Below are 23,694 nucleotides of genomic sequence, written 5' to 3' on the forward strand. Positions count from 1 at the left end.
CTTGGCGGGTTCTTTGCCTATTTGGCATTCTCGTTCTGCAGAACAAAGGACACGTGAAGCACACGCGAGTACCTGGACAGCCCCTTCCCTCCTCTTTGCAAAGGAGCTGCAATTTCTTGTGTCAGGGATTTCCCTTCTATGTCTCCCAGTAATGGCTGTGGACACACTGTGCTACTCTGAGAAGCAGAGGCCACTGGAATGGAGAGGGACTGCTTCCTTGCATCTAGTTTTACAGGCCTTGGAGAAATGGCCACCATAGCGTAGAATCATAGAATTGTCTAGGTTGGAAGGGACCTTTAAGATCATCGAGTCCAACCATCAACCTAACACTGCCCAAACCACCGCTAAACTGTGTCCCTCAGCACCACGTCTGCTTTTTAAATACATCCATGGGTGGCGATTGCACCACTTCCCTGGGCAGCCTGTTCCAATATCTGATAACCCTTTTGGTGAAGAAATTTTTCCTAATATCCATCCGAAACCTCCCCTGGCGGAACTTGAGGCCATTTCCTCTTGTCCTATCACTTGTTACTTGGGAGAAGAGACTGACCCCCACCTTGCTACTATCCTTTCAGATAGTTGTAGAGAATGATAAGCCTCCTTTTCTCCAGACTAAACCACCCCAGTTCCCTCAGCCGCTCTCCATAGGACTTGTTCTCCAGACCCCTCACCAGCTTCGTTGCCCTTCTCTGAATATGCTCCAGCACCTCAATGTCTTTCCTGTAGTGGGGGAAACTGGACACAGTTCTTGAGGTGGGGCCTCGCCAGTGCCAAGTACAGGGGGACAACCACTTCCCTAGTCCTGCTGGCCACGCTACTGCTGGCACAAGCCAGTATGCTGTTAGCCTTCTTGGCCACCTGGCCACACTGCTGGCTCATCTTCACCTGGCTGTCAACCAACACCCCCAGGCCCTTTACTGCTGGTCAGCTCTCCAGCCACTCTGCCCCAAGCCTGTATTGCTGCATGGGGTTGTTGTGACCCAAGTGCAGGATCCGGCACTTGGCCTTGTTGAACCTCACACCATTGGCCTCGGCCCATCGATCCAGCCTGTCCAGATCCCTTTGCAGAGCCACCCTACCCTCCAGCAGGTCCGCAATCAAGAGCGGCAACAACACCTAGCACATGAAATCAATGGCTATTACGTGTTTGTTTCACCTAATCCTCCTTTGCCTGACCCGTAGCGCTTTGCTAAAGCGCTGCCACGACCCCCGCACTGCCCCCAACCGCCATTTTCGCTCCCGCCTCAGGGGCGCGCGGCCGCGGCTGCGCGGGGCGGGGCGCGCGACTGCTACGTGAGCGCCGGGTGGGCGGGGCGCGAGGAGGCGGTGGAGCGGCCGGCGGGGCGGGGAGCGCAGGCGCGCGCTGGGCACGCCCCCCTCCGGGCGGGAATCCCCCTCGCGCGCCGTGGCGTTGCCCCGCCCCCCCTCTCCTCCTTCCCCCCTCCCGCCGCCTCCGGGGCTGTCGGCGGGGGCGGCTGCGCCGGGCGATGGGGGGCCAAGACCCGGCGGGCGCTGTCCGGCCGCGGCGGTAAGCGGGGCCGGGCCGGGCCGGGGGCTTCGGGTTCCTCCGCGAGGCGGGGGGAGGGGGGGTGCCGGTTCGACCGTCGCCAGCTGGAGGACCGTGCGACGGTAGCGGGGGGGGCGGGGAGGGAGGCTGCGCTGAAACCGGGCCGAGCTCTGTCGTTGGCCGCCTCGCTCGGCCCCTCCGGTAGCAGAGCGGCCGTGGGCTGTCTGGGGAAGGCGGGGCAGCAGCTCTGTCGGTGCCGCCGCTCCCGGTGGCCCGGCCCTGAGGCACCTGCCCGGGCGCCGCGGAGGGCCCGGGGCTGCGCCGTTATTCCCGGTCTTCTTAACGGGGGGTGGGGGGTGTGAGCGACCGTGACACACGCCCCTGACGGCTGTGCCGACGGAAAGGCCCACGCCGTTACCGCTAGTGAATTTTAAACCGAATTCCCCCGGGGTTCCCCGCTGTAAACGGTTCCAGCTGCCAGGGGTTGAGCCGCTGGCGCTCGGCGTCTCCCGGGCGGTGCGTCCGTCGCTCCCACCGGCGCCTCGTTTCCCTGTCACCCGCTTGTGTTGATGGCGTTTTTCTTCTCGCTGCCCCCAGGGCCGGGGGCAGGCGAACGGCTGGGACGGGTGGTCTCGGCCGGGGCGGCTCTTGCGCGAAGCGACCGCGATGTAATTAACGTTTTTGTTCAACGCTGGCAAGCCGCTCTGCGAGCCGGGGGGAAACTTACCCCAAACCAGGAGATTTTATAACTAAGCGATGTAGCAGTTTCGCAGCAGTCAGTAGAGCGTTTAAAACAAGAAACAATGGTGCTTTTTGCCTGGTTATATAAAGTGTCACCACAGATTAGTGAGATTCTTGGGTTTTTTCCATCCTCTGTCCAAAGCCCCGAAGCTAAAATTACAGAGAGAGAGAAAACTGTTTTATTACCAGAGAGCTTGTTGACATATTTAAGTTCGTTTATGATTAGGACCGTTGGTAGGGACACTCCAGATGAAATAATTATTGTCATGCCCACCTAGCTGAACATCAGAACACAAAAATCATAATGTATTTTTGGGATACTTTAGCTCAGCTTTTTTTTTTTTTTCTCACCCTGTTTGCCTCTGGTGAAATAATTGGTAAACTATTTATATACTTAAGTATTAGTAAGATGCACTTCTAAAACTTCAGGTGTTTTGCAAAATAGTCATAGGAACAATCGTGCTGTGTTGGAACAGGGATGATATTTCTTTGGTAACTGTTCATCCCAAGTGCTTTAAAATGGTATACTTAGTGGGAATATGTTATTTTGAAAAGTGTAAAGGAAAGTATGTTTTTTGTTGTTTTTTTTTTTTAAAAGAGTATGAAAACATATTAGAAACCATTGCCAATGGGGAGCTTCTCTTGTAATCCCTAATAATTAAGTATAATTCGCACTCTGATACACGAAGTGGTTTATCTCCAGTTGGGAAACTCTCAATTAGAGTTGCATAGTTTCTGGTAAAAATTGCTGATTCACTTTTATGAATGCCAGCAAACTTTTGATAAAGATTCGCAGGCATTGTTGTGTGACAGTATCTTTCCCTTTGCTTTTATATTGTCTCCCTATAAAATAGCTGGCATATAAATTTTGAAGTATTATCATTTGTTTAAAAGTTTTGGACTTAGCAGAGTAAAAATTTACATGGAATTCCATGAGCTGGTATGTGTTAGTGCTTAAAGAAAGGTTCTTTTTTGTTGTTTCTGTACTTCAAGACAAAAACCGAACATCAGGAAGGGCAGCAAACATTTTCAATAAATATATTTTTAGGGTTTTTTTCTTAACTGGAACATCTTTTAAATATTTATCTTCAAATAGAAAACTGGTAACAACTCTTAATATTTGTAAGACACATTGTTAGTAGAGGAAACTGAAAACATTCTTATGCAAAGCTTTTATGTGTGATTTCTCAATTTTGTATTACTATTGTGACTTTAGAAGTTATTGCCTAGGACTTAGAGAATGCACTGGTAAGTAAGAGGGGGAAATACACATGTCCATTACTAAACAGCATTTTTTTTTTTTCCTTTTTTCAAGTGAGTTAGTGGATGGCTGAAAGTTGGCTTGACCACTGAGTTGCTGAAATGTTTTGCTGCTTGAGAGCCGTGAGAAGGTATGGCATGTTGCAGATCTAATTTACCTTTGGCGTATGTTTAAGTGTTTGCTTATGATTTGCATATATGTAGAACTGGTTTTGTATTTTGTTTAATGGTTATTTCTTTGGCTTTCTCATCTTTACAGCTCAAAGCTTTCAACAGAGCATCCACAGTTGAAAATCCCCTAAAGCCATATGCCTGTCCTCAAGTGAGACATTAAAAAAGCTCTCAATAAAACAAGGGTTTTAAAATAGCTTAATTATGAGAAAGTGGTAGTCTGAATCTGAATATGATATCCAATATATTACTGCATTATTGAGTTATTAAAGCTCAGTGTTTCAAAGTGACAGAACATATCTGTAATAATGAGCTTAATTTAACAAAGCTTTTCAGTGCCAGTGCTATAAGCCAAAAAGTTAAACTTCAGTTAAACTTGTGAAGAAAAAGTAAAAAGAAAGCTGAAGAGAATTATTTAATCAATAAATTAAACCAGTCCTAGAGTACGATTGCAGAATGTGTTCTTGTAGAGATTGTGTTTCATATCTTTCATGAAGTGGAGACGGCTGTCCTCAAAGTTATGACCTTGATTTTAACACGAAGCCTTTCTTTGCTCTTCAGATCTGAATGAAGCTCTTGGAACAATCCTTGCTCCTTGTGAGCAAAGCCACATTTTGAGTGGCTTGCACTTTCTCTCTCTAAATTCATCTTAATTCATTTATTTTGTCACTTCTCTTGAAGGATGCCTCAGAGTTCTGTCTTTCACCTTCAGTGAATGAATTCTTCCTTCTGTCACGCAGACTAATTTTGGCCCTTGAGCGTTTCTCTTTTAAGCAAGTTCAAAATAGACTTTTGGCTGGAATCCTGAGCCTTCCTACTAGCACGACAGTGTTGTTTAGATACAAAACAAGGGAACAAAAGTTAACCATACTTGGCCATTTTTCTGGTAGAATACCAGATGGAAGTTTTTGATTAATAAACTTGGATGTATGATTACTAGTTTCCAGGTATGTTGGAACTTTTTTTCTTAACTATTGGAAGCAGCTTGCCATGTAGCTCGAGTGTGGATGAGGGAAATGGTGTACAAATAAGGTGAAGAGAGAACTGAGCTCCTTACTTCCTCCTAGCAGCTGGGTCTAGGAGGATGTGGGTTACTTGCATGGCTCCTAGTCAAAACTGCCATCAGATAGGTAGCTAGTTAATTTACTTTTTTTTTTCCTTTGTTGGAAAGAATTTTTTCCTTTTTACCATTTTGTGTCTGCTTGCTAAAAAAAAAAAAAAAAAAAAAAGAAAATTTCTGCTACTTTTTTTCTCAGCAATTTTGGTGTTTCCTGGATCCAAAATGGTAAAACATATGACCAAGTGGACTTTTATCTAGTATGCTTGGTTTCCTTTCTTGCCAGGTCAGGTAAAGGGTTTTTTCCTGCATCAGTGAGCAGCTCTGGCATGTTCTTGTTATTGAGAGCTTTTGCTCTCCATAAAAGCGTGATATTGCTGTGGTACTTCACCATCTCCTGCTATTTTGAGTAAGATCATGGGCTATAGTGATGACTGGTCTTAGACTCTTTCTGAGATGCAGCCAACAAGAAGGTAGGAGTGTTTCCCAGTAATTCATTTTATCTTTTTTTTAATCTTCCATTTAATCCACGCGCATGAAAGTTGCTTTTAGTCATAATGGTTTGAAATTTCATCAGTCATCTTACATTACAGGTTTTCAATTCCACTTTTCTACAAAAATTTCTCTTGTTTTTAGCGTGCTGACTTTTAAGACCTACTAATTAAATATTTGCTTACCTCTTAGGTAGAAAACATTAGCTTTAACTGCTTTTATGTTTCTAATTGAAGAGCTGGAAAGGTTGACAGAAAAAAGGTAAAGTAAGGGTCATTGCATCTGCTTGACAACTCAACTGTTGTCATTTACTCTACCATTTGCCAAAATGAAAAATACTGCTTATTGTCTAAGCACAAACGTGGGGGTTTTATTTTTTTTTTGTAATTAATGAAAGCAGTCAGGAAATAGTCTCACATGTTTCTGTGCCCAGGATGATTATTTGGTCTGATGCTGAACAAATAGCTCTTTGTAAAACAGTCTTGCTTACTGTTATTAATAATGTTAATAGTTTTATGTGAATTGGAAGCAGCTTTGCCTCCAGTATGCCATATATTGTCCTATTTAGGGCTTGCAGTTTGAATGATACTGGGAGGAGTGAAACAGCATTGCATTGCTTAACAGAGCAGAATCCCTACCCTTCTGAGTTGCAAATGAAAATGAACATTAACCACAGAAAAAATGTTTGGCCCATTGAATTTGTTAGCCTGTGAAATCAGCTGAAGGAGAAATCTATCACTAAATACTTAACAACTCACATTTTCTTGCTGCTTTTATATATACTCTCTCTTGGTAATTAGCTTGCGAACTTGAATATCAACTTTTAGCTATGGCAGGAACTTTTGGTGGTCTTTAATTCAGGACTTGTTTTTCCTTCCATTTCAGTCTTCTGTTACACAAGTGTGCTCGTTGCAGAACTGTTATCTGATTTATGCGTAATTGGAGGTATTCAATCTTTTGTACTTTTCTGAACTTCCTAGAACTTCTTCAACTTAACTTTTCCTTCTGTTCTTAGGTGAAACAATCTTCCTTTCTTACCACTGAAATTTTTTAGTCCTTATTTTCTTCTATTTCAGTGAAGATCAAAGGTCAACAAAGTACTGGCTTTTTATTTCATGTCTTCTATAGAAGAGTATGTTTGGGAAAGTAGATTAATTTTTTTTTTTTGTACATGGACCCAAGTATGTGGACCTCAAACTAATGCAGAACATCCTCTGATTGAATTGTGATTATTATTCCTGGGTAAAATTTAATATTCTTTTGGCACTGATTGAAAAATATTGCGTTTTGCTTTTTGACTTGGAGGTTCAAAAGTATGTAAGAGTTGGCTTTTAAGAGCAGCTTCAGCAGTAGCTACAAAAATACTGCTAAAGCCAGTCTTCATCATTCAAACTGCTTGACTGGGGAATTTTCATTTGAGCCTGCTTTGAGAAAGTAGAGGGAAAAGTTATTGTACTTATTTACATGTCTTTAATCAGCCGTTGGCATCCACCATCACTTGAACCTGTTGATTTGTTCTGTATAAATACAGCTTTGTGAGTCCCAAGGAGAAGAATTCAGACTTCTAATATCAGTTTAAAATTATTATACTGGCAACTGTGAATGTTTAGTCCATTCTATCACTTTGTAATGTAATTTATATCAGTTTATCACTTGATTGGTTGCATCATACATAACCATTTTATTACTTTACTAGGTTATGTCTGGAGAAGATATTGCTACAATGCATTCTTCAGTCAAGAACTTTGTCAGGAGCTGATGCTATCAATGCACTCAGACCTTTCTATTTTGCTGTGCATCCAGACTTCTTTGGCCAGCATCCCAAAGAGAGGGTAAAAATCTTTTAGTATGCTTTCTTTGTAAATGTGTCATGTATCAAGGATGGAAATTTTCTAGTTTTCCCGCTGTCAATGAAACAAAAGTACTATTAGAATTTAATATGGTTGTTACCAGAGAACAGAAAGATGCCCTTTCTTTTTTTTTTTTTTAACAAGGATGGATCCTTTAAACACCCGTTATTTATTAGTCATATTTTCTGTTTAATTGTTATAAAGACAATACTGAATTCTTCAAGTCTTAATTTATAATACATATTACTTGCGCAGCATTTCAAAGTGATAAAGCATTGTACTTGAATCAATGGTTTTCTTTAAGCTTGAAAGCCTTAAAAGTGCGATTTTGGAATGTACAAGAATGTACAAGTATGTACATCGTACAGTTTATTCATGCAAGATAATTACTCATTTATGCTGAGAACATGAACTATATCACTACTTGTTAAGAGCACCTGGCAGTTTGTAAAAATTAATTCTGCATGTAAGATTAAAAAGGTTTAGACAAAAAATGGCCAAATTCTTCATATGTAATGATGGTTTTGTTTATTTTTTTTTTAAACAGGAAGTAAATGAAAACTCTCTGAAGAGGTTAAATGGCTACTTGGAGAATCTACAGAAACCAGGGTTTCGCTCCTTTAAGCCAACTCAGCTTACTTTTTATGTTAGAGAAAGAGAGCCAAACTCTTCTAATGTTCAAGAATCCTTCAGTGCTTCAGGTGCTTTTAGATCGTGCAGAATGTATCTTCCTGTATTTAAATTCTTTCAGACCGTTACTTAACCTTGTGCAGTCATAATTTTTCAACTGAATAAAATCCTGTCAAACCATGAAAGTATGTATTAGACAAGACAGCTAGGACCATCCCAAGTAATTAAACATCTTAAGCTTTAAAAATCATTGAAAGAATGAGAAATAACGAAGTTGAGGTCAAGTTACAGTGTGAGGAAGTAAAAAAACATAGGTTGATGTAAATGATATTTTTTTCTGCTTCTGATACCGTTGTCATGTTCAACTGGAATACTTGGGTCCGTGTTTTCACTGCAGATACTGTGTAGTACACAGTGTCAGGCTGCTTGTAGGATCAGTAGGAACAGCTTTGAGACTACAGAAAATATGACCAAGTTTGGAATAATTATTTTAATTTTATTCTACGTATTTGTCTCTGATGTATCAATATGCCTTATCTAACACATGAGTCTTGTGTTCTGTATCCTGCTAGTCAGAACTTTTGGGCACATTTTGAGGGACCCTAGCGCTAGAAAACAAAATCATACTGTTTTTCAGGAAAATAGTAGTGTTATGTCCAGTCTACTTAAAGTTCAACATAGCAGTTGAACTAACAACTGTGTTCTGCTCTTGAGTCTAATACTTGCTTGCTTTCTAATGGGGCAGTTAGGCCCAATAGCTAAGTGATGGGACTTTATTTTAGCCAGTGTGCAAGTGTGATGTTTTGTTCTGAAGCTTCCGTTTGTAGCCTGGGGAGCGCTGCTGTAGTACTGCGCTTCTACAGTAAACCATATCCAGAGCGGTGATCAGTAATGATGTGAATTGTGTAGAGCTGTTGGACAAAACTGCCACTGCTAAAGCATCCTTTTTTGGGTTATGCTACATGTGTAGCTAGGTTTCCAATTTATCAGACAGTTAATTCAAACAGTTAAAACAGCTCTATTTATATTTTTGGAGGCATAACAGTTTTAAGGTTAAACTGCACATGAATTTTGTAGTGTATTTTCTAACTATGTATGCCTTGTTCGGGTTCTTGTAAGAAATAAATATGAATGCATTTAAAATAATGTAGTTAAATAATACTAATTTTGTGGGATTGTATTTTATAGGGTTTCGAGCAGTCAGTTTTACGCTACATACTAGGGATCTCCTGAGCACAGTATTAGATATTCTCAACTCCTGCAGTTTATCTACGGAGCATATTCAAAGTTTGAATGTGAACGCTCAGCCCCACAAGGAAGCAAAAAGCACACTGAACAGACCTATCAAATGGGATAAGACTTATTATTCATTCACTGGATTCAAGGATCCTGAGGAGGAACTAGAACAAGCCCAGAGAGTGGAAACAACTTTAATGTGCGTAAGACTTTTATTTAACTGATACTTTGTAACCTAAATTGGTCTTATTCTAATGTTGATGTGTCTTAAAGGCAATCAATAGACATTCTGAACAATACAAAACTTCATTGTCCATCAGGTAATTCTGTCATGCCTCTTAGAACTCAAGAGAGTTCAAATGAGCTCCAGGGATAACTGCAGTGCCAGCGAAGCCAAGACATTCTTGTCTCTTTGCCCAGCATTCATGTTTGGTCAATCTAGTTTTGGTTAATCTAGTTTTTCAATTTTGTCGAATATTGGTGGCGATTCAGAAGGAGGCAGAGGTTCCACTTGCTCTAAATAGCTCCTTACCCCTTATGGGATTTCTGTAACACAAAACCATAAGGCTATTAACTTTATTGTTAGTATTTCATTATCATATTCTGTTGGGGGGTGGGGAGATAATACATAAAACCGAAGGTTGCAGTGGTTTAATTTGCCAGATACCTTAGTGTTGTGCTTCTGATCTGTTGTTCGGCATACCCATCTTAATACTTAAATTGAACTAGTAGTCAACTTGCTATAAATGCAGTATGTTGTGTATTGGAAGTTGGTTGTTTATAAGTTTTGTACATGCTCATTTTGGGGAAGGATGAAAAGTACTGCCTTGAAAAACTTTTTGTAACAAGGAGTCTTGGGTGCTGTTTGAAATAAATGCAGAACTGTGGTGGTAGTATCTTCAGAGCAAAAAATACCCCTCATCCTGCCTAGCAGCTCACAAATAAAACTGCTATAATATATGCTACTGTAGAATACTTAACTGAGATTTAACATACTAGAGAATTTTTTTACTGATTTATAGACATTTACGAGAAATACCACAAACAGTTACATATTAACAGTCTGGTTTTAATAGCTGGCCATTTGGCATTGGGCCTCTCTTTTTGCTTCCGAGTTTGAATTTTTTCACTTACAATACAGTATGAGAATGGAAGTATTTGTTTGTAAAACTAAGAGTATCAAAATAAGTTTATGCTATGAACAAAGGCTAAATCTTAGAGTAGCTTTTTCTAGAAATAGAATGATGAAATAGAATGATTTATTTATTGGAAGTTTTAGATGTACTCCATGAATCATGTTTGCCTGGTTGTGATTATTGGCAAAAGAACTGTAAAACCGTGACCTGTTTAATCTGTGTTCATCCCAGCTCTGTAAATTACCTAACTTGGCCCATTATTAACACCTCTCTTATTTGATAGTCTATTATGATACTTTTTTCCTCCTCCTCTTTCAGATCCTGGCTAGATGATAATGAAGCAAGTGCAGTAAAAAAGCTGAAAAAGAGTTTGCCACTTAGAAAAGAACTAGAACGTTTAAAATTTGAACTCTCTCACCAGCTCCAGCTCTCAGATATCAGGTAATAAATGTCAGTTGGACTTGCATTAAGACAGTCAAAGCAGAGAAGTGTTGTGCAATACTATGCCATGAGCTTTAAAGGCTTATTACAAAACATCTATATTTCATGTATGTGAAAGTGTTATTGCACTGAGTAAGATTTTTCCAGAAGAATTCTACTGGGACAGAAGTTCCCTGTTACAATCTGCTCAAAAAGACATAGTATTTGTAACTAAAAGCATAGGCTCCAGTTAAGGCAAGCACATAAGCACTTGAAATAGGGCCTGTGCATATGCATTAGTTTGAGTGTTCTGCTGGATAAAATCACTCTTCCTGAATTCAAGTGAGTATCTACAAATGTGACTGGATTGGCAGTGAAATGCAACTTTGCACGTGGTGCATATTGACATCCTGGGAAGGCTTAATAAAAATGTTGTTCTTTCTAGTGTCTTGATTCCCACACTCCAGAGGAGAAGGATATTTGTTTGCTTGAAAGGGCTGAGTACAGTTGGTGACCTTGATTCTTCAGGAAGTTTTTCAGAAAATAATGTGTGTTCCTTTTTTAAGTTTTGTCCCTTCAAATGAGGATGTTCTGAAGTAGGATATTCAGAATGGGAAAGTGGCAGTGAGGGTGTTCAACAAGGGGAAAATAAACTTTGGAGAATTATTTCAAGGGCTAGTCTGTTAAATTCTCCTTTAAACCGTGAAAGAAAGAGCTGGAGCTTCTGATATCGTGCTTTTGTTCCTTTCCCCCTGTAAAAGAGCCTGGCTTCCTTTAAGCTGAAGCCAGTTTTTGTGAACACAATTTCTAATCCTCTGAAACTGTGCTGTGGTGGGTTTTTTTATTTAAGTTTCTGAAACAGTCTTCAGTATTAAATGCGTAGGTTTGGTTTTATTAAGGTTTATATTTAATTTTCTTATAGTTTGTGCTTTTAAAATGCACCAAAACTATTGTGTTCCTTGAAAAGTTATTAACCTTCCAAGAATTGTATTACCATAATTCGGAAAAGAATGTGTCAGGAATCTGACAGTCTCAATAGGAAACTACTACTTGTGATCCTGCAGCCTAATGCTAGTCCTCAGAGGCTTGCAAAATAACGGGGTCATTTGCTTTATTCTGTATACAAGTTCAGGACAACTGAAGAGAAGGCAGGATCTATAAGCCACCTTTTTACATTCCTGCCTGGTGCTACTGAAAGCAAAGTCATATCGCTAGATAACAGTAAATAGCTATTAGAATTACTTGCATTATAATAGATTGAATTGCCTCATACGTGCTGTGGCATAGTTCCGTTATCTGCATCCCGGAGTGGCTTTTTGCTAGTTAGATTTCCCTAAATGAGATGATGCGGGTTGACCCCAGCCAGCAGCTAAGCACCCACACAGTTGCTCGCTCATACACCCCCAGCAGGATGGGAGGAAGAGAATATGGAAAGGAAAAGCAAGAAAACTCGTGTATTGAGGTAGAAGTTTAATAGGTGAAGTGAAGCCAAGCTGTGCGTTCAAGCAAAGCGAAGGAGGAATGCATTCATTGCTCCCTGTCGGCAGGAAGATGTTTAGCTGCTTCTGGAGAGCAGGACCTCGGCATGTGTAATAGTTGCTTGGGAAGACAAATGCCATAATCATGAAGTTCCCCCCCTTCCTCATCCTCTCCCTGAGCATTTATTGCTGAGCACAATGTCATATGGTCTGGAATATTCCTGTGGTCAGTTGTCATCACCCGTCCTGGCTGTGTCCCGTCCCAGCTTCTTGCCCACCCCAGCCTACTCGCTGATGAGGGCAGAGTGGGGGGAAAAAGAGAAAACCTGAACACTGTGCCAGCACTGCACAGCCAATAGATTGATGTGTTATCAACACTGTTTTGCTAAAAAATCCAAAATACAGAGATGCTATGAAGAAAATTAAACCCAATCCCAGCCAGACTGGTACAGTAAGGGAATAGTAATTTGCCATTATGAGACAATTTTATATCAGCCAGAAGTTTGTAAAAGAATGTAATTTTTCAATATGCTGGGACGACTTTACAATTTAAATGCTTTTTGAAATGTAATTAATAGCTGATCTGTCTGTGACGAAAGAGATGTCAAAACTACATCTATTAAAGTCACCACTGTAATACCTGGTTCCTGTATGGTTTAACATATATTAATATAGATACAGAAATTATTCCACCGTGAAATATGGTTATATATATACAGCAGCTTACCATGGGAATCACAGCAATGTTTTGGGCTAGGAACTGAAAGGGAAAAAAAAAAGACGACAACCTCCTTATATATGGCATTTGCTCCTCTAGACAAACGTGACACAGTGTACAAACAGAAACTGCGTGCCACATGACTGAATCAAATGCTGGGTTGTCTGTTGCTATTTACTTGTGAACCCCCTTCTTGCTGGGGGTGAGATTTGCAAGTTCTGCTCTGTCTACCAGGTTTTGTATTTATTTTCCTATATCTGGTTTTATTCAATTTCATTTATTATTTATTATTTTTTTTAATTTATTTTATGTCTTCAAATCTTGTTTTATTCCTTTTTTTTTTGCTGTCACTTTAACAGAGATTGTGAAATTTTATTTAGGCCTTTGTGTTAAAATAGCATATGACACAGCTTTTCAGTAGGTCTTTGCTTTTATTACTGTTGATGAAGTGTTATTTTGTTTGAGTTGTTGAGTTCTGTTTTGTTTTGTTAATAATGCTGAGAAAGAAATGCTTTCAATTGTATTTTTATTTAGGTGGCAGAGAAGCTGGGGTATTGCTCACCGCTGCAGCCAACTACACAGTCTAGGTCGCTTAGTCCAACAGAGACCTGAAGTATTAAAGAATGTTAAAGGTATTTCTGTTTCTTGTTTCATATATCCTAATGTAGTATTGATTCAAAGACGGGTGTGATCTTCTGTGACATGGGACCTCTAGTGCTTCTCAAGAATGCTTCTGATAACTGCAAAAAAAAAAAAAAAAACCAAAACCTGCCAGGCTTACTGAAAAGCTGGTGAGAACTTACATTTTAAGCTACTGAGTACTTTTTAAAGTGACCTTTCCTTACAGTGTATTCACTACATTCAGCTTCTATTTTACTACCTAAAAAATGCAAACTGAGTGAGTTGAAGGCACTAGACTTAGTACTAACAATGAAAGTAAAAAATCCAGGCTGAATCTCTCAAAGGGTGGAGGTAGCAATAGGTTACCCATGGTAGATCCAAGACAGAAATGCTAGTAGCTCTCTAAAGAGCCAATATAAGGAGGATTTAGAAGAATACCTTTAAAATCATATTGTCTTATCATACATGTGCCATAAAATACCTATATTGAAGTCTGTTATCTTCTCGGGAAAAACTATTCTGTAAACCTGATCTGCCATTCTTCGTGCGCAGCTGTTTGACCTGTGGCAGTAGCTGTTTGCTCTAATTGTAACTCCACATTTTATGCCCATCTGCAGATACTCAGTTTGGAGTGGCTTTGGTTTGAGGGTTCACCTAATCTGTTGTCAAAAGACAGTGTGGGTAGGACAATAAGTAGTAGTTTTAAATTGTATCAAGTTTCAAATTAGTTTCTTTACCTAAGCATGGTAAGGATTTAAAGTACTAGAGAAGTTTGTCTTGTGAATGTGTTGTAGCCTCCATCTTTGAAAATCTTTAATAATATACTGGACAAATACCTGTCAGTAATTATACAGGTAAAGTTGATCTTGCCTTGGGGTACAAGGGTGGACTAGATGCCTTAAAGTCAGTGTTGCCCTTTTCTAAGGATTTTGGAAAACTGATTTCTGAGAGCAGGAGCATCTATTTAAGCCTTGTCTTGTAGATTAATAGATGCCACTGAAGACTTTCGTGGAAGCTTATTTTGATAAATAACTATGCTTTTACCCTAAAGAATTCTTGAGAATCTTTGTACTTCACTTTAAATAAAAAAAACCTGCACTCAGACTAATAACTGATTTGTCCTCCCAGAAAATAAGCCTACTATTATCCCTTTATGTTGTCTGTATTCTTTCTTAAAAATGTGAAAGCGCTTCTCACAGCTTGTGTATTGGAGAGAGTTCTGTGGGAGTAGGGTTGAACGGCTGTGCTAATAGTTCTTTGACCAACCCTTACCTTCTTGACCTATACTTTAGGCATATAGCATATATTTCCTACTGTATATATATGATTTGTACAGATTCTTTGAACATGCTGTCTGCTGAGATTTTTCTCTTATTTTAAAAGTAACCTTTGTAAGAAAAAAGTCCAGTTAACTAAAAATACATCAAGTTTAAACAGGGAGAAGGCAAATGCTAAGTAAGGCTTGTGTGAAAAAAATCATTGAACTGGAGTTTTCAAGTTTTGAGAATAACAAAAGCACCTGCTCGTGTGTGTTTGTGCTGCAGGAAATGTGTTGCTTGTGACATGTTGGTAGTACATTTAAGCCTTAAATAATTGTGGGAATAATTGCAATACCCCAAATCAGTAAATAGCTTTGTTCAATCTTCAGGACGCACGGTGGTATTTACAGACCGTTCAGGTATGAGTGCAGCAGGCCACATAATGCTGGGGACCATGGATGTTCATCATCACTGGACCAAAGTAAGATGATTTCAAAGTAAATGATAATGCCTCTTGTTAGGATATCTGATTTTCAGCTATAAACAAAGTATTAATTGGTGCAGATAACTGAGTAGTGTAAAGGAAACACATAGCTACTATATGTAGCATAACTGTGTATATTGCATTCTAAATTTAATCCTGTGATATACTAACAACAATCTTTGTCAGACCATTACTGCTGCTTTCACTAACAAATCAGTCCTGCCCCTGATTAGATGTAAAGAAAACCAATTTATTATGCAGTGTTCTAGTCTGTGCAATGAGCACTGGAACAATATGTCGTTATCCATAAAGAGCTCGTTCCCATGAAGAATTTAGGAATTTTATTTAGATTTTTGTAAAGATGAGAGTAACCAACCGATAATTGGTGGAATTTCACAGTTGGAAATTTCACCCAGCTAGAATACCAGAATATTCTATTTCTGTATTCCAATCAATGAATAATATGAAAATTTAGCACTCGGTCTAAAGCTTTCTTTGGTGGTAGTTTAAATTTTTACCTATATATGTTTCACTGGGAGGAAAAGGGGAAAAAAAAAAACCAAAACATGGTTTGTTAGTATGAATGATTTACAAAGAACTTAAACTGAGAAACTAAAATTTAATGCAAAACTTTCTACTCTGGGATTTGCAAGTGTTGGTAGTCATTGGAATAAAAGTATTCTGATTAATACTAAAAAACCCACTCTCTTCCTTGAAAAGAGAAATGCTTCATCATTCTGACTTTTGCTGGGGAGCTTTCTGAAGGGGTTATATATCTGCACAAAGTACTGTGCAGATGGGACAGAGTGTAGAGTTGGTTGTGTGTGTTTGCTTTGGAAGAAGTATTTGAACCTGAAATCAAGGGGGTTTTATTTTAAAATGCACTGAAGATCATGTTAAGTGATATACAGAAAAGTCAGTGAAAATCTTCGTGAGGTTGGTTTTTAGAGAGCAGAACTTTTTTTGTCCAATTCTAACCCATTTTAGAAAGCAGTCCTAAGTGCCAGTACGTTTGTTAATAATTATTAGAAAAAGGAAGCCAAGTCAGTCTGTAGAATGCTTGGTCAGAGGCACAGTATTTAGAGGATTTTTGCAGTTTTCATCTATAAAAAATGGAAACCCCGAGGCAATGGATTTTATTATGGCAAAAGCTGCTCTGATTCTACTACTGTCTTGGATTTCTAAAGAGATTATTCTGAAATTACTTGTTCCAGCAGCAGTATATGTCTTTTGTATGGAGAACTGTGTTCTAGTAATAACTGGGTAGATGGTAAATAGTGACTATTACTACAGATTTTCCTTTTTCACTTGTTGCCCTGTTCCAGCCTTTTCCCTATCACACCTTCTATGTCTCAGCTTACAACACTGACCGCTTCTTAACTTTTTGTGGTATAGGTTTTGTAAGTTAGAGGTCTGGTACCATCCTCCTTTCTCCTCTTGCTTCAGATTCAAGACGAGCTTGGTTATCACCTAAATCATTGGAAAGAAAAAGTTCCAGCAACAAAGACTCTTTCCTTTTTTGAGAATTTTTATAAATTAGGCTGGCAAAATCACTTTTGATTGGATGTGGAATAGCTCTACCGCTATAACTAGTGATAAACATTTTATGTAGGCCTCAGATTATTTTTTTTATTCTGTATATATATATAAATAAAGCACATCCATTAATCTTAAGTGCCTTTATAGTATAAATAGTGACAATACTTATGATCTTATTTCATTATATCTTGCCCCAAAAATATATATATACTTGATACTTCTGATTTTTTGTATTCTATGATTATTTTTTCCCCTTGAGTTTCATGTTTGCATTGTTAAGTGTCTCTTACAGTTTCTTATTTTTTCCTTTTCTTAAAATAAATGTATATGCTTTGTAACATAGGAAATGTTTGTGTGTGTGCACAGATTTTTGAGAGATTGCCAAATTATTATAAACTTCAAAAAAGGCTGCTGCTGTTGGAAGATCGCGTAAGCCAGCTTCTGGGAGGCATACAAGTAATATATATTGAAGAACTGCAACCCCTGTTGACTCTAGAAGAGTACTACGAGACTCTGGACTCTTTCTATAATAAATTACGTGACAGTAGACTACCTTTTCATCCTCGCAGTCTGCGAGGCTTGCAAATGATTCTGGAAAGGTAGGTATTTGCAGGAAAGGTTTCTTCCTTTTAGGGCTTTTACTCTTTTTTTTTTGTAACCGATTATTTTTATCACTAAGAAGAAATCTAATATAATCTCCAATTTTCATTATGTCAAAGTCTTTTTGTTTCTGAAGGTTTTAAATGCCTTTATGGGTTAAGGAGGAGTCAGATTAAAGAAAAATCTGCATGTTTCATTCAAGTTAGAATCAAAGTTCTGGCTGTCATAGCGTTGTGCGGAGTTAAATTGAAGGTTTTATGCTGTTAAGTCAACATTCAGCTGTGTATGACGGTGCTGCTGTTCCTATTTTTTGAGGGTTGTTGACAGAGTTGCTTTTGAATGTAATTTTAAAAAAATTGTTTGATACTTCTGTATTCTCATGAACCACACTTGATTAATTTTTTACTAATTAGTCTGATTGTGTTTACTTTATAGTCTTTTATCTTCATTCTGAAAGTAATTAATGTAAATACTTGTAAAAAAAAAAATGATACCTTGTTTTTTAATTCCATCATGTTTCATTAGTGACAGATACGCACCAAGCTTACATGAATTTGGGCACTTTATGATCCCAACAGTCTGTGATCCAGCAACCCTTCAATGGTTTATTTTTGCCAAAGCACAGGAAGCAAGAGAAAATCTGAAAAGAAAGGAGGAGTAAGTGTTTATGTGACTAAATACATTTACCTCATGAAAGTCTTTGCATGTCATATGTTTTATTTGGAGGAGGAGAACTTTGGAGAATGTATTGATGCTCTTTTGGTGGAAAAAACAACTGTTTATAAAATAGAACTTTACCTGTCAGCTTTACTAAGTTAAAAATTTCATCCTCCAGCAAACACAAGCAGTTGTACTTTATTCAGAAATGAAAGATCTTTGCTTACAAGACAAAATTATGTTTGTTTTTTTTTTTACAATTACTTCCCCAAAGGAGAGGTGGGGTTTTTTTAAGGAAGAGACCTTTTTATTGAATAAGAAAAGCAACAAACTTAATGTTACTAACATTATGACGAGAAAACAGTAAAATCTAAACTAAAAATAACTGACACTGACTAGAGAATTATTATTTCTAGTTGTTTGTTAGTTAGGTGAGAAAAAGATTAGTTAGCACCTAGCAAGGGGAAGAAAAAAAAATTGGCATAGAATGAGAGAAATAGCTCCTTGGTACGCTTTCACAGATGTGAGTGAGATGAGAGAGATGACAATAGTGAGTCATAGTACCATACTTAATATTAATCCCATAACTTGTAGTATCAATCAGAACTGTCAATTTTGTTCTTGACACCTTGTATGTTTCTTTGAGGATTAAGAGCATGAAGTAGAGATACTGGTTTTATTTTGAATAAAATACTGTGATAGGTAACTGGGTATTACTTTTAGATGTTGTTACTGCAAGTCTGTTTTTCTGCTTTGGAAAGCTTTTAATGAATTGTTGAAACATCACACTGTCATGAGTGTATGCATGGTGCATAGATCCAGATATTTTTCTGTGAAGATTATTTTAGGCATGAGACTTACTGAAGGCTTTATGGTTTTAGTTCTCTTAAGATCTGATTACTTGGGAGGATGTATTTTGGAGATGGATTTCTGGAAAACATGGAGGTTTGTTGGAATTTTTCCATAACCCTAGTCTAGCTTTGAAGTTAAGTTCCTTTTGTCATATAGTAACTGCTGAATAGCCCTCTATGTAGCTGGCCATATGTGACAGCTGGGAAAGTGTTGTCTGTAGAGGCTGGGAGGGATGTTGTAGCAAATGTGTGCGTTTGCATCTGGGTAACTCGCTCTCCAAAAAACCTCACACCACCCCACAAGATGAAGACACTAATCCAGAAAAAATGTCATCTTTAGGCTGGCAGTGAAAGAATTGTGGGACACCCTTCAGTGTATAAGGAGCTGTGTTGTAAGAGTATAAGACCCAACCTAAATATCTCTGGTTTTTTTCTATTGGGTGTTGGATGATTGCTGCTTTGTATGAAATAAAGAACAGCTATACTGGGTCATATTGAAGCTCTGTCCCTAGCATCCGTTAGCTTGCGGAAAGACTCTATGAATGGGGCAAAAAATGCAGTAGGTTTTATTTTTTTACTCCGTACTCCTTCCCAGTTTCTGACTGCACTTTAGAAAATGCTTGAAGCTGGAAACATTCTCTCATGTTAAGAGGGTTCAATAGATCTTCTTTTCTCCGCTCTTAATTGTCTAATTTCGAGCGAATTTGCCCTTTATGGCTCCAGAATATCCCATGGCATTGAATTGCACAGTTAAATTACGTATAGCATGTGTATGTAAAGGAGTGGAGAGGTGTTCATTGTTTTATAGACTCACAACCTGATGGTTTCATTTGGCATTCTCTTGTTCTTGTGCTGTAGGAAATACAAAACAGTCATTCTATATTTATCACCTCTACTTTTTTTTTTGTGGGCATGTCATATTTCCCCGTAGTTGTCTTTTTCTTGAAGCTGAAAACCCCTTTTTTTACTTAATGCTTCCTTGAACAGAACCCATTCTGTACTTATGATTTTCCTTAGCTTCCTGTGGTTGTTAAAGGGGCCCCTGAGATAAAGGAAAATATTTTGAAAAATACTGAGTTTACTTTGCACAAGCAGATGAATGTTTTACATCCAGTAAATAGCATAGCATAACTGGAATTCTGTATGACCTGATGCACTGGAGAGTTCAAACACTGCTGCTCTAGAAAATTGTTTTATCTGTGTGGATAACGTCACTATTCTAGTAATGCAGGATTTAGTATGAATCTAGTTCTCCCTCCTTTGCTTCTTGTAAAGTATCAGGTTTGTATTGTGGTAGAGGTATAAACCTCGTTGTGGAAGTGACTAAAAATAAACCTGGAGTTCTGACTACGTGCAGCTATCTTTATATCCCTCAGGGGAGCCTGAGACTTCACAGAACAGGAAAGCTTGGTCCTCAGGTATTAGAGATGTAGCGCAGGAGGGTGGCATGGATACAGTCAATAGAGAGGGCAGGCCTGCTCCAGGGTAACTCACTGGTTCAGTTTAAGCTAGGCTCTTGTAGAGTGATCAGAGTGCCCCAGCAGAGCGTAGTGCCATGTAAGTACATGGACATCCCAAACTGAGCTCTGGAGAGTGGTGTTGAGCATCTTCAGTAGCAATTTCACGTGAGTCAAATAGCATCAGTAGCTGTGTGCATGCCTAGCCTGGGCAGACTCACATCCCAGTGGCTCTGCAAATGTGCTGCTGCTTTGTAGCTCATCTCATGGAGTTGGGTTGGTGTTGTGGAGCCTCTTAGCCCAGGGTCTGTGTCGTAGGGCAGTGATGGTCCTGTTCTGTAACATAGCTGTATACTTCTTCCAGAGCCGGCTTGGTTAATGTGGCACAGTGCCTGAGCTGGTAAATCTTGCTGAACGTGAACTGTCTCTGCATCAGATTATCCACAGTTCCAGTGACTCTTGATTCTGCACATTAACTTTGTTTCTGAGTAGCTTGAGTTTTCTGTATCGTGTCTTACCATTCTTTGCATGAGGTGAATGGAAAAAAATCATCTGCAAGTCATGAATTCAATATTCCATATACTTACTGCAGTTAGTAAGTTATTAACACATTCAATATGCATCAGGTGGTTCCATCCCTTACATTAAAAATGGAGCCTCATAGGATTTTTATTTTGATATTTTCCCCTGTTACCTGGTAAGCAAAAACTTCATGGTGCAGATGTTCAGATGTGACTCTGTAGGTATGCTGTGGCCCGTAGTCATGGAAGCATATTCAGTCTTGCCTCTGAGTTAGACATGGGTATCAACCTGCACGAAAATCTCAGCTTTTTTAAGAGATTAAGTTCTAATTTTTACACTGTCTGTTGTCTTCATTTGCTAGGATGATGATTACAGAAAAAGAGCTAATCGATACTTCCACTGAAAGATTTTCTTTGGACCGGCTGTATAAGGAACCCAGCGTTTCCAGTGCACAGATGATAGATTGTTGTAAGCGACTGCTAGAAGAATCGTTGCCATACCTACAAGGCATGCACCTTTGCATTTCTCACTTCTACTCTGTGCTGCAGGATGGAGACCTGTGTATACCTTGGAACTGGAAAAACTGAGGACGTAACTGATAATTAGATGAATTGTTTATTTTCTGTAAGAGGCTATAAATATGAATGTTTTTAAGAGTAAATTATTTAAATCTGTATTTTGATATCAATATTCAACCCGCAGATTTTCTTCTAACTGCTGCTCAAAAAGGATTGGAGTCCTGGAAAATTTGCACAGTGCACAGTATTGCTGGTTCTGCAAAAGACACCTGTACATTCTCCATACTACTGTAGGAGTCCCAGTGTATGGTAGCAGTTGTGAAACCGCGTTTTTGTAGTGAGTTATGAAAATACATTAAATTACAAGTCTGCAAAAATGTGCATGTGTATTCTTAATATACATGAATATTGCCAGGTAGATCTTCTTAATTAGTGTACTACTGAAAACAGACACTACATATTATCTTAAGGGATTCACTGAATGCAGAAGTTGAGTATGTAAGTTATCTGGTGGTAATATTGGCATTTCATACTGCTACCTCCTACTGAATTAAAAAAAAAAAGACAAAGGAAAAAACATCACAGTGTTTCTACTTTGCAGAAGAAAGCAGTACATTAACTTGGTCTATACAGTAGATTTTCATATGCTGGTCCAATATTGTTGCCTTAGAATTTCAAAATATGCCAGTTGTACTGTCTGCAGTTACTTTAAAGGAGATGTCATTCTCTTTGTTTTCCAGCATTTGCTCCATAAATACTGACAATCCTCTTTACTTACACTATAACAGATTGCAAATCCTGTTCACAACACTTAGAACCTGAGTAGTTTCATGTGATGTCTAAGGAAAGGAAGCGTTGATTTGTGTGGGATTGTCTGCAAGACTAAGTACTTCTTAGTGAAAGCAAAGAGTTTGCAGTAAGGCAAACACATGGATCTTTATTGGCACTTACGTTCACGCTTCGTTTTTTTTAAGGAATTATGTCAGCACTTTTTCATTGTACTACATGCCAAGATGCATTTTGTATTTGGGTTACTACTTAGCAAAATATCCTTTGAGAAGAACCAACTGCTTCATGTTTCTGGACTTGAATTCACCTGTAACAACTGGCAAAAAAAATAATTGTCAAATGGTTACTTGCCTTGTATTTATATTTGTATTGAGCAGGGAAACTGTGTTGTTCTTTGTTTTCCTCTGTTAAAAGACTAGGTGTCAAGTTGTTTATTATGTTGACAAACTTTAAACATAACCCCCCACTGTGGTCTCAAACATGTCCCTTTTGAAATATCGATACAGAAGCTGTGACTTTCTCAGGCCTTTAATTCAGCCAAATCATTAGCAATTCCTGTGTAGGTTGTGAAGATCAGTTGATAGTTTCTTCTAAGTAGTTAACTTCCATGGCACATGACTTCCCCTCGCTCCATCTAGCGCTGACCGTGTCCCACTTGTGCTAAGAAAGTCCAGCAAATATTCACTGTAACAGCTCTTTGAAAGTAAGGTGTCTTCAGGAATAGAAGGCGAGTGTTGTAATATCTTTTTTTCTTGTTTGAATTGAATGACCCCTTACAGGTCTTCAGGCCAGAAGCAGCTACCCAGTTTGACTGTAGAGGAGATAAAAAGTCTGCGGGAAGGTGAGTAGGATCCATCAAGAGCCTGATGTGACTGCAAGGATTGACACTAGTGTCACAGAAAGCGGTGACTAGAACTAGGGATCTTCTTTTTGCAGCACAGAGAAGACTAGAACTGACTGAAGGAGGAGAGGTAAACTGTAAAGGGCCTATATGAAATAGAGCTTGGGGTGTTTCCACAAGTAAAATAGGGCAGTGGGGACCCCGATCTGTAATGGGGATAGGAGTAGGCAAGGGCAGGTAAAAGGGAACAGGACCGAGTTTAGATGTGGGAGCAGTGGAAATAGTTGCTGTTAGGTACTTCTAGTCTGGGATAGATCTGAAGAGTCTCTCCTTTCCTTCTAATGGGGACGTGGCCAAAATCCTCTGGCAGCATGTGTTAGCCCTCAAAGGGTGGTGTGGTGTCTGCTCTTGTGACGGTTACCTCCAGGCTGGGGTCTTGGGTCTGTGCAATAAGGCAAAGAGTTCCAGTCCTGCTGCTCTCCCCACCAGAAAGGTGGTCAGCTCAGGTGCCATGCTGGGGGGTCCTTCCCTTTTCTGTTAAGCTTTAGGGTTTTCTTTCCTGAGTTCTGAAGGAGTTGCATGTCAAAATCTCAGACTGCTCAAAAGTTGAGCAATATAAAAATGAAGGTTGCATATAGTTCAGTAATTCAGCACGGTATTTTGCAGTTTGCTCTCTGTAAATTGGTTTTACTGCAGAATGGTTGAGTTGACTTTTCAAAAATACTGGCCTTGCAACATTTTTTAGCATATTTAGACAAGCAGTGGAAAAAACAAATGGATAACTTAACGTGCATGTTACAGGTATTTATTTTGACAAGTCTGACTTATTTTGAACAGTCCTGAAAGTAAGAAGAGAATTG

The 23,694-nt window shown here is 39.1% G+C and overlaps 1 protein-coding gene across 2 annotated transcripts; it reads left to right on the top strand.

The window, feature by feature from the left end:
- Positions 1-1,449: 1,449 nt before the first annotated feature.
- On the top strand, positions 1,450-21,273 carry TCAIM (T cell activation inhibitor, mitochondrial). Of its 2 annotated transcripts, none has more exons than XM_074150290.1 (11): positions 1,450-1,528; positions 3,564-3,639; positions 6,925-7,060; positions 7,626-7,779; positions 8,897-9,143; positions 10,399-10,521; positions 13,231-13,328; positions 14,966-15,057; positions 16,966-17,198; positions 17,725-17,856; positions 21,048-21,273. In XM_074150290.1, the coding sequence occupies exons 2-11, from the start codon at positions 3,611-3,613 to the stop codon at positions 21,271-21,273; spliced, it is 1,470 nt and encodes a 489-aa protein (XP_074006391.1). In that variant the 5' UTR covers positions 1,450-1,528; positions 3,564-3,610. The 2 variants fall into 2 exon arrangements, with proteins under 2 accessions (XP_074006391.1, XP_074006390.1); XM_074150289.1 differs by lacking the exon at positions 1,450-1,528 and adding an exon at positions 4,468-4,539 and having other exon boundaries at positions 3,611-3,639.
- The last annotated feature ends 2,421 nt before the right edge of the window (positions 21,274-23,694 follow it).

The sequence above is a fragment of the Numenius arquata genome, chromosome 7, assembly GCF_964106895.1.
Source record: "Numenius arquata chromosome 7, bNumArq3.hap1.1, whole genome shotgun sequence".
Taxonomy (NCBI): Eukaryota; Metazoa; Chordata; class Aves; order Charadriiformes; family Scolopacidae; genus Numenius; species Numenius arquata.

Coding starts and splice junctions, on each gene's coding strand:
- TCAIM (XM_074150289.1), top strand. CDS start 3,611: ATGTTTTGCTGCTTGAGAGCCGTGAGAAG. Junction 7,780..8,896: donor AGAATCCTTCAGTGCTTCAG/GTGCTTTTAGAT, acceptor TGTATTTTATAG/GGTTTCGAGCAGTCAGTTTT. Junction 17,199..17,724: donor TTGCAAATGATTCTGGAAAG/GTAGGTATTTGC, acceptor ATGTTTCATTAG/TGACAGATACGCACCAAGCT.